General features: G+C 37.5%; 1 protein-coding gene across 2 annotated transcripts in view; it reads left to right on the forward strand.

Annotated features, from left to right (window-relative positions):
* The window catches only part of SYDE2 (synapse defective Rho GTPase homolog 2), a 46,846-nt gene extending 42,024 nt beyond the window's left edge, over positions 1–4,822 (forward strand). Inside the window, exons 7-8 of one of the 2 annotated variants that reach the window (XM_066268764.1) lie at positions 2,054–2,101; positions 2,664–2,801. In XM_066268764.1, coding sequence (XP_066124861.1) covers positions 2,054–2,091 — 38 coding nt within the window. In that variant the 3' untranslated portion in view covers positions 2,092–2,101; positions 2,664–2,801. Of the gene's footprint in view, positions 1–2,053; positions 2,102–2,663 lie in introns of both variants that reach the window. The other variant, XM_066268763.1, reaches the window with a different exon arrangement.
* Positions 4,823–11,715: the final 6,893 nt, after the last annotated feature.

Raw genomic sequence — 11,715 nt, forward strand, 5'->3', positions numbered from 1 at the left:
GCTCTGGTCGCGGCAGAGTGACGCCCCGGAGGGGCAGAGCATCACCCCCTGGTGGGCAGAGCGTCGCCCCTGGTGGGCATGCCGGGTGGATCCCGGTCGGGCGCATTCGGGAGTCTGTCTGACTGTCTCTCCCCGTTTCCAGCTTCAGAAAAATACAAAAAAAAAAAAAAAAAAGCCAGTGAGGTTGATTCTTCAGACATTGGATTTTTAGTTTAAAAAATATAAATATCATTATGATCAGTTTCTTAAATATTTTCCAAGAAAATATACAAAAATAATGTTTGACTAGGCACTTGGCTAAACAACTTAGTAAAATCTGGGTTTTGCAGGTGAATGTCAGAAAATACAGGTGCAGTAACACAAGCTCAGACACAGTCAAAAATGTTTTTACTTTGGTTTGTTCACAAAGGTTAGCAGAATACTGTAATGGCTGGCAAATCAACAGGGCATGGCCAGTTGGCTCAGCAGTCGAGCATCAGCCATTGTGTGCAAGCCCCAGGCTCAATTCCCGGCCAGGGCACACAGGAGGAGCACCCATCTGCTTCTCCACCCTTCCCCCTCTCCTTTCTCGCTATCTCCCTCTTCCCCTCCTGCAGCCAAAGCTCCATTGGAGCAAAGTTGGCCCGGGCGCTGAGGATGGCTCCATGGCCTCCGCTTCAGGTGCTAGAATGGCTCCAGTTGCAATGGAACAACACCCCAGGAGGGCAGAGCATCGCCCCCTGGTAGACATGCTGGGTGGATCCCAGTCTGGTGCATGTGGGAGTCTGTCTCTCTGCCTCCCTGCTTCTCACTTCAGAAAAATACAGAAAAAAAAAAAAAAGGCAACAGGCATGACACTTAAGCATAAGGACAGAAATAGCACTGAAAATTAAGAGAAAAACAAGGAGACTTAGTGGAGATAAGAAGCTAGAGGAGGTCCTGGCCAGTTGGCTCTGGTAGAGCATCAGCCTGGTGTGCAGGAGTTCCGGGTTCAATTCCCGGCCAGGGCACACAGGGGAAGCGCCCATCTGCTTCTCCACCCTTCCCCCTCTCCTTCCTCTCTGTCTCTCTCTTCCCTTCTCGCAGCCAAGGCTCCATTGGAGCAAAGTTGGCCCAGGCGCTGAGGATGGCTCTGTGGCCTCTGCCTCAGGCACTAGAATGGCTCTGGTTGCAACAGAGCGACGCCCCAGATGGGCAGAGCATAGCCCCCTGGTGGGAGTGCCGAGTGGATCCCGGTTGGGCGCATGCGGGAGTCTGTCTGACTGCCTCCCTGTTTCCAACTTCAGAAAAATACAAAAAAAAAAAAAAGCTAGAGGAGAAAAAGCATAAATAATTAAACTGGAAAAATTTAAATATCGTCTCTGCAATTACATCAGTTATTGGCACAGGACATTCTTTATATTGTTATTAAAGCTGAATTTAAAGTAAAAATATCAGACCTTTATTTTCTAGAAAATGTTTGATCAAGAGCTTTTAGTGATTTGTAATGATATACAATAACCATAATAAAATGCAAATAAACAGAAGTGTTAAAAAAAACATCTATACAGTTATCAAGTTAAAATCTAGGTAAAAAATTGTGATCTCTGAAATATGCTATATCAAAGTCTGGGAAACTAGAACCATATGTATGTTTGTATTTTTTTTATTATTTTGTACAATAGGAAAAAAGCATTCAGTGTATGTTGGGGAGAGTGTAAAGTTGCTGCATTTTCACTGATGATGTGCTCCTTTTATCTTAGAGAAATATAAATGGAGAGGTACTTATTAACAGAGAATAAACAAGCAGAAAGAGAGAAGTATTATGGACAGGTTTTAATAGCTATGCCTCAATCTTTAATATAAATTCGTTTTGTATACCAGAAGAGCCTTAGACAGATGTTTTGTTCAATATACACAAAAGAGTAGATGGTGAAGCGTTGGTTTGTTACAAAAGAATGTGTGTCTCTGGTAATCTGAATAGACAGAACTATGCATATTCTTAGCAGAAATTAATCTTAATATGAGGAATGTTATTTGAGATTGTTAGATACCTCACCAGACTGGGAAAATAAAATATCTGTACTATTTTCAGGCAATAAACGAAGACTATTAGTAGCTAATGCTGTATAATCCAACTCAGGTAACCAGTGGTCAAGTATAGTATCCATGCATTTTATCAAAGTGAAATTTGGGCTGCTTGGTAAAGTAAATTATGACACTGCTGCTAATAGAATTGCAAAAAACCCCACAAAGGTCAGCACTTTTTGACTGAGCACTTTAGCTGCTTTTGCCTCATTTAGATGTTTGCAGACAAAGGAACTTTTTGTTTTGTTTTATTAGTACATCAACATGCCTTGCCTGCCTTTTGCTGTAGCTTTTAATTTAGAAGAAGCTACCAGCTTAGCTACTGTTTGAATTATGGCCAAGTGATAACCAGAAATTAATCAACATGGGAAATTTGATTTGTTTGGGAATGTTATGATATAGCATGAATCAGCACCACTGTACAGTCTACTAGCTTCTGTCCCTAATCTTGATTATGTCTGGTGATAGAAAAAATAATTATGGAATGCTTTCTTTGATAGTGTGCATGTTTTTGTTTTAATGCATGTTCATAGTTAATGAATGGCTTATCTTTAGCTCTATTTTTTAAAGGCTGGTTGGATTACTATCAACAAAGCAAATTTATTGTTTGTTTCTAGTGCAACATTTAACCGTCAAAGAATCAACAGAGCAGAAGTCTTCGCTTAATTATTTGAGGAAGAAGAAGGAACGACCTCACTTGTTAAATCTGAGTGGCACTGATTCAGCAAGAGTACTTAGGCCACGGCAAACTAGGTTAGACAGCCCACTTAGCAATCGTTATGCAGGAGACTGGAGCAGCTGCGGAGAAAACTACTTTTTAAATGCCAAAGAAAATTTCAATGATGTGGATTATGATGATGTTCCTTCAGAAGATGGAGACAATTGCAGCAAAATGTATGGACCTGATATAATGATTAAACAGCCAATTCCCTTGTCCAAGGAGTGCACATTTCAGACATATTTGACAATGCAGACAATTGAGTCTACAGTGGATCGAAAAGTCAATCTCAGAGATCTACAAGAAAGTATTGATACATTGATTGGAAATCTGGAGCGTGAGCTCAACAAAAACAAGCTTAGTATGAGCGTTTGAGATAGTTTTTATTTGGTTTTTCATGTTTTAAAGTTTCAAATCTTTCTTACTTTCTCACAGTGATGTTTTTATTTTTTTATTCTTGAAGCCTTTAGTTAATTTCTAATAAGTTAATGCCATTCAATTAAAAACACTATTCACTAATATAATTTTTACTTATTGCATTAGAAAATTTTACTTGGGGTAAAGATAACTTGAACTTTTTGGATATAATTTAATAAGTCTTGCCGATTCTGTGGAGATAACTTTAAATGCACTTACAAGGTTCAGATAAGTTATTGGCCCCTCAAGACTTTTGTACTTTACAGGATCGGCTCTTCGGTAGTTGAAGCAGATGTTCCCTTTGGAGCAGCATCACAGCTGCTCAGCTGGGTTTGCAGTGTGAGTCTGTGTACACTGCAATATCATTTGACCACATTTCATTTGCAATGCAAATGCTGCTATAAGAAAGCCTTTGTATAAATAAAAGTAAAATTATACAAATAGTAATGTATTTTCTAGTAATGGTTAGTAATTATTTAAGCTTACAAAAATTAAATATTTTTATAATCTTGAAAATATGTATATATTTATAAGTGCATATATGTATAGATACTAGAATGAAGGGAGGGATTGGTTACAGAATCAAATGTATCTTTAAAATATATATGTCATGAGGCCAAAATCATTAGCTTAAGAATGCTGTTTTCAGGGAAAAAATATTTAAGTTAAAAGAGGTGTTGCATAGAAAAACATGAACCAAAACGCTAGACACACCTGGATAAAAATAATAGACTTTTTTTGATTTACAGAAAGTCACAATATCACCAGTGAGAAGTCAGTCATCTTTAAATTGAAATCCTCTAATTTAAAGGATTGAGTGCCCAGATTCCTACACTGGTGACTTAGATTATAAAAATCTTCACCTATTCTATACATTTTTAAGTTCTGCTTTTTTTTAAAAAAAGTAATTATGCATAAAACGTATTTATTTGTAGTAGTATGTTTATAACATTGACTTTATAATTACTTTCATTTGTTTCTAAAGAAATCTTGCCAGCACACTATATGTTAACTGATTTTAAAAAATTAACTTATTTTAACTAATTATACCTACAGGGTATTCATTATAGCAATCACAGCAGTGTTTGAAAATGTACATTTAGAAGCCTTTTTAAAAATTAGGATGTATTTTAAAAAACTTTCATACCTACAAAATGTATAACGTTATAAATAAAATTTGAATTGCCAACTTAAAGATGTAGCAGCCATGAAAAAACCTGACTTCTTGATGTTTTTCTAAATATTAAAGTATTTAACTTTCTATGCAATATACATTGGTAAACAGAACACCTTTTAATTTAATCTGAATACTCAATTGTTTTTTAAAAACTCAGATAAATAAATATTTTTATGTGAAATTTTTAGTTGTTAAGCTTTGTGTAGCAATCCAGAAGAATACCAAAAGAATATGTGACAGGTACATATATTGAGTGAGCAGTCAAAGAAATGTACTTTAAATAATTTGTAGAGACTGTCTCAGTCTTCTCGTTTCCTATATCATGTATGTTGTATGAGCTGCGTAAATTGTTCCAGACTGTAAAAGTTTTATTAAAATATTATAATCTTGCTGTCATGCTGTCATAATGATTTTAAGGATCTCTTATTTTAATGTCATTCTTTTTAAACAAACATGTTAAAGTATTGGACCATCATGTTTTTTATAAATAAATATTGTATAATGACTTTTTTTTCCCATAATTGAATTTTCCAGAATCTGGTATATTTTAAGGGCCACTTTTATTATATTATTTTGGGTGGGAATGGTTCTAAAATTAATCTCTGTCATTTTAAAAAGAAAGTGCTAACTTTTTTATGTCTAAATTACTGAGACATAACTATAAGCCTCTTTAATCAACTTTTGTGATATTCGGTAATGCTTAGTAAGTTTATGCCTTTATTTTAAGTAGACTTTTAGTTCAAATCCTTTTTGAGTTTTTATACATGCTTTTTATAATCTCCAGGGACCTTCCTACAGTGGAAGCCTGCCAGTCCTAATGTTTTTTAGGATTAAAAGCAATTAAATTCAGTGCTTGTACCTGAATAAAAAATTTAAATAATTCAGGTAAATAAAAAAAAAAAGTAAAAGTGCTCCTCTCTGCCATATACACCAACCCCACTTCTCAGAGGTAGCAACCACTTTTTAAAAAATTAAATTTATTGAAGTAACATTGGTTAATAACATTATATACCATTCAGGTGTACAACTTCTTTATTCTTTAAGGTACTACTACTTCCGTCACTTGAGGATTATTGCTGCTGTTCCTTGACTTACCATTTAAGCCAGGGGTCCCCAAACTTTTTACACAGGGGGCCAGTTCACTGTCCCTCAGACCGTTGGAGGGCCGGACTATAAAAAAAAACTATGAACGAATCCCTATGCACACTGCACATATCTTATTTTAAAGTAAAAAAAACAAAACGGGAACAAATACAATATTTAAAATAAAGAACAAGTAAATTTAAATCAACAAACTGACCAGTATTTCAATGGGAACTATGCTCCTCTCACTGACCACCAATGAAAGAGGTGCCCCTTCTGGAAGTGCAGCGGGGGCCAGATAAATGGCCTCAAGGGGCCCCATGCAGCCTGCAGGCCCTAGTTTGGGGATGCCTGATTTAAACAGTATGTGTTGATTATCCATTATGATTGACAAGCAATTTATGTCATTTCATTTCTTCTCCCCATTTTCTGTTTTTAGGTCTTTTGGTTTCCTTTATAATGTTAACGAGTAATGTTTATTTCTTGAGCCATCAGTTTTAAACATATCTCTTGACTCCCTGCTATTGTGGAAACGACCAACCATATACTTTCTTTTCAACTTACTACTACCCTTTACCATCTAACTTCTCTAAGTTATACTGTTGGTTTATATAATCAGTGTTAATAGATGTGTTTTGTTTTGGGGAACTATAATTGACTGGTTTTTTCTTTATATGTTGATTCTAAAAACTGCAAAGCAATAACTAGCAGTTATGTGCTAGATTATGCAAAAGTATTCTCAGGTAAACCAGGTGATTGTGTTTCCAACATATCCCATCTCGTATCCTAAGTGTATGGTGATTTAAGCAGAATATTCTATGCTAAAGGTCAAATGAATCATTTCATCTTATAGCCATCAATTTCTCTAAATCATACTATGTTATTTCCTTCATAATTGGGACATGGCTTTTGCAGATTTTTTTTTTCTGGAGTAATTGCTTTTTTTTTTAGACAGAGGAAAACTGCTTTCTTCACTATAACACTTATTTTATCATACTGTTGAATTACCAAGTGTGTTCAGAGTGCTTTTATCTCTCATCCTGGGATTTCTGAAGTATATAGATTTTTACCTTTATTTATTGTACTTTGACAGAAGAAAAATTTCTTCTTCACTATAACCCTGATACCATTTTAAGCTTTTGAATCAACTTTATCAAATGTGGACAAAGTGATTTTTAGCTATCATCCTGGTATATATTTTCTTTGCATCCCTATGTTGTGTTATGTTGTTCTTGTTTCGTGTCACATTCTTTAATTTTTTGTTTATTTGTTGCTGAAATATATTTATAACTATTGCACTCCCCCCTCCCCAACACACACAAAAAGGGTTCATGGGAGATGAACTTTGAGTCCTTGCATGTCTGAAAAGGCCTTTATTTCTTTTTCACATTTCATTTTGATTGACCTGCAGTTCTAGGTTCAAACTCCTTTTCTTTCAGAACTTTGAAGGCATTTCTCTATTACCTTCTAGCATCCAGTTTTGCAGTAATCTAGTCAAGAAAGGTGGCTGCTCAGACCAGGGAAGTAGAGATAGATGTGAGGAGAAATGGTTGTATTCTGGATATATTTTGGAATTAGGAGCCAAAAGAGTCTCCTGGTTGACTGTGAGAAGAAGGACTAAGGCCTAAGCAACTGAAGTATGGCATTACCATCAAATGAGATGACTTCATTTTTTTAAAAAAATAAGCTTTGTAAAATGGATGTTGCTCTTATTAATACTATAGTTATCAAAATGTTTTATAATGTCCTTTTAGCCAAAATTACTAATGCTTCTGTACCTGGTAATGATGCCCACGGAGTCACTGCAAGCATAAGAAAGCAAGAGGACTTCATATACATCTAAGCAAAGTCCTGCATCATAACTGCCTGGAAGATTTCAGATTGTGCAGCCTTAAATTAGGGACCCTAAAGAAACAGGTTTGGGTAGTGGTATAATTCCTGAAAAGAAGTTAGTTCCAGACCACCCAATGACTTTGAGTCTTAAGATTTTATAATTTTAAACTACCAAATTTTAAGTTCTTGGGTAGTGACAAAGTTGTAACATGTTTAGTTGTCAGACTTATCCGAGTCTTAGTGACCTGAGGACTTGGGCACAAACAGGAATGCTCTTTCACTCTTTACCTTACCCTGCCCCCAAACATCTTTCTGAATTCACTAAGCCTCATATTCAATAAACATTGAAAGTCCAGAAATTAGAGTTCTTGATCACATTCTGACTCAGCCAAAAACTGACTGGTTACCTTAGGCAGAAATTTATTTTTAAAAATACTTGTATTAGAGGGAAGGCTGTTTTAGGATGCTAAAAATGTTTTATCTAGGTGGGACTTTCCTGTGATATGTTTACATATCAAATTGCATCTGTAAGATTTGTGTCCTTTATATCTTTTAGGTAACTTTTTAAATTGGAAATCTAGGGAAATAGACTTGGAAAAAAATAGGACTAAGGGAGGCTAAGTGAACAAAGGATAGTAACCAAGGCTCTGCCTGCTGAAGGCGCCGCTGTTGCTGCGACTGCCGCAGACCAGCCACTGGGCTCGGTTAGGAAACATCCCTGCTGCTCAGCACCACTCCTGGCTCAGGGCCCCTGACAGAAGCGTCGTTGTGCCCCAACTTCCAGGAGCTGGAACAATTAGCTAGCAACCTTTCCCAGAAACTTGCACAGTGTAAAATCTATGACTATAAGAAGAGGTTTCAGATCCTGTGCAGGCTGAGCAGTGAGAAATTACCACAACGCTTCCCTAATCTTCATCTCTTCCTATTGCCCCCAGATTGAGTCTTGTTTTCCCTCCCCCTACCCAACCCATCACCAGTTCTGACTATGCTACATCTGGACACTGCGCAGTTGGTTACTGCTAACACCTAGCCACTATCACCTCAGTCCCTTCCTCTTCCATCTCTGCTATCACCCTCCTCTCTCCACGCCCACAACCCATTTGTTCTTTTAAAAGGGGTAAACCACGTCATTTCCTAGGCCTTTCCCCTTGCTCCCTGTGCTCTAGCAACATCAAGGACCACACTCTGGTCTTAGGATCTCTGTACTTGCCCTTCTCTGTCTGGAACACTCCGTGTCCAGATCTTACTTGGCTAGCTCTTTTTCTGTCATTTCACTCGACTCCTCAAGTGTCACTTTGGAGACAGGCTCTGAAAAGCCAGTCAGTAAGCTGCTTGGAGAATTGGGGGAGAAAGAAGAGGGCAATTTCTGTTTCTCCTAACAAGTACCAAATAGTTATGGTACTATTTGATTAAACTCTAAACACTTACATTTTCGGACAATATTTACATTTAAACTAAATTTAAGAAGAAAAACTTAAAAAAATACATTGTCACCGTCATATTACCCCTAGCTCATTTTTTACAAGGCATTTATCACTATCTAAAATTACCTTGTTGATTTTTTATCTATGTCCACCCTTTTAGAATGTAGTCTCCATGGCAGCAGACACCTTGGATATTTAGTTCATTGCCCATATGCCCAGAACTATAACATAGATGTTCAGTTATTATTGATCAATGAATGAATATGAGGGGATTCTCAGAGAATGGTTGTCTTATTCTTAGAAAAAGACAAGGACTAGAAGATGCCATGTTTATGTAATTTTTCAGACATTCACTTCTGACTATCTGTGGTTAGGAAAGTAACATTACCTTTTTTTAAAAAATGACATTTGTTTTTGGAGGGACTAGTGTGGCCTTAGGAAAATTAGTGACAAAAAGTTAGTGGATTGGTACCTGACTGGTGATGGTGCAGTGGATAGAGCATCAACACTGAGGCCCCAGGTTCAAAACTGTGAGGTTGCGGGCTTGAGCACGGGTTCATCCAGCTTGAGCACAGGCTCACCAGCTAAAGCATGGGGTCACTGGCTTGAGCATGGGGTCGGCATGACCCCACGGTCTCTGGCTTGAACCCAAATGTTTCTGGCTTGAACAAGGGGTCACTGGTTCAGCTAGAGCCCCCTGGTCAAGGCACGTATGAGAAGCAATCAATGAATAACTGAAGTGCCACAACTATGAGTTGATGCTTCTCATTTCTCTCCTCTCTTGTCTCTCTTCCTTCCTGTCTCGCATCTCCCACCCCTCGCTTAAAAGAAAAAAAAAGGTTAATGGATTGGTAATATTTGGGTAGTAATTTTTGTTTTTTGCCATAGACTTCAGTATAAACAATTATTTAAATGACATGTGCATAGACATAGATAAAAGTGAAGTGCTTACCAGGGGTAGGGGGAGTAAAGAGGGACAAATATATGGTGACAGAAAATGATTGGACTTTGGGTGATAAGCACACAACATAATCAACAGTTCAAATGCTATCGAAATGTAAAAATAAATAAATGACATGTATGAAAAAGTGCATCTCACCATTAAAAAAAAGAAGGTATTAAAAAAGCTCTTGTGGCCCTGCCGGTTGGCTCAGTGGTAGAGCATCAGCCTGGCGTGCAGGAGTCCCGGGTTCGATTCCCGGCCAGGGCACACAGGAGAAGCGCCCATCAGCTTCTCCACCCCTCCCCCTCTCCTTCCTCTCTGTCTCTCTCTTCCCCTCCCGCAGCTAAGGCTCCATTGGAGCAAAGATGGCCCGGGCGCTGGGGATGGCTCCTTGGCCTCTGCCCCAGGCGCTAGAATGGCTCTGGATGCAACAGAGCAACACCCCAGAGGGGCAGAGCATCGCCCCCTGGTGGGTATGCCAGGTGGATCCCGGTCGGGTGCATGCGGGAGTCTGTCTGACTGCCTCCTGTTTCCAGCTTTGGAAAAATGAAAAAAAACAAAAAACAAAAACACAAAAAAAACCTCTTGTTAAAATGTATTGTTCAGTCTTGGCCAGAAAGCTCAATTGGTTAGAGCATCATGCTGATATGCCAGGGTTGTGGCTTCAATCCCCTGTCAGGGCACATACAGGAACAGATCGATATTTTTGTCTCTCTTTCTGTTCCTCTCTCTCTAAAATAAATAAATAATTTAAAAAATGTATTATTTATTTCTTTTCAGAACTTGTGAGCAAACACTGTCCTCTTAATTTTGGCCTGATTCACTTTAGTGTACACTTCTTTCTAGAACTGGAAAAACCTATTTTTTATCTTACCAAAAGAAAATATTTTCATGAAGTTGAATGGACTCTATAAATAGAACTCTCCCTTAGAAAGAATATCAGAGACCATTTTGGGAGACAGGCACTACATTTAATGTTTTTGTTTTCTCGATGGCCAGTGTTTGTTTAAAGCAAGTGAGAAAAATACCTAAACATTGCCCCTGAGGTGGGTTAAACTCAATTCTTGTTTGATAAGGCCACAGGCATGCTTTTAAGTCATTTTGAGTTCATCTTTTCTTTTTTTTCTTAATGGATGTATTTATGTCGTACCTGTTGGCCTCATTATTCTACATACTTCTTTGGAAATTTTACTCTTCAAATGAGAGTTTAAAATTCCCACTTTAGGAAAGTACAATGGATATTAAATCAAGAAAAGGGAAAGTCCTCACCTCTAAGATGTTTTCATGGAAGTTAAGACAGCAGAGCCTGCTGCTCACATTCTTTCACAGCTGCAGTTATTGAACAGTGACCGCTTGTTCTTGACCTTTGTTCGGGAGGCAGGTTGCCAGTCAGTTTGCGTCTGTTCTTGCCTAACACCACCCACCATAGCCATTGTTAAACCCACATTTTAACCTAAGAGCAAGTTTGAATCATCAGGTAAGTGAACACAGCTTGTCTAAACTGGTAGATAAGAAATGTCAGAGCATAAAGTGCTGTCTGTCCAAGGTTATGAACTTGTATTTGATCTGTACCCATGTCAAAACTCACCTGTAAAGCCAGCCAAACTATACATAAAGGAGCATTAGTGTCTTTTTTATCAATATTTATTATGAACATTTTAAAATATAAGTTGACAATTATGCAGTAAATACCTATATATCTACCAGCTAGATTTTATCATTTTAAAGATTTTGCAATATTAGTTTGATCATTGATTTATCTACAATTAACTGTTAATTTTTGGTATGTTTTTAAGCAAGTAGAAGATCACTTCACAATGTGTTATTTTGGAAGTCAGGGGACAAAAACAACAACTGAATTGGAGATGAACTTTGTGTAATTATAATTTAACCTCTAAAAGAGTCATAATATATGTTCACAAATCCTAGATCTCACCATGATTAGAAAGATTCAACATTGCTGTTAAGAACCTAAAAGGTAATTGTAAAGGCAGTAGCCATGGCCACCATCACAGTCACCTGGCCCATACAGTTTCGCATTTGATTCGGACAGACGGTAATGAAACAACAGAGC

Source organism: Saccopteryx bilineata, chromosome 3 (assembly GCF_036850765.1).
Source record: "Saccopteryx bilineata isolate mSacBil1 chromosome 3, mSacBil1_pri_phased_curated, whole genome shotgun sequence".
Classification (NCBI taxonomy): Eukaryota; Metazoa; Chordata; class Mammalia; order Chiroptera; family Emballonuridae; genus Saccopteryx; species Saccopteryx bilineata.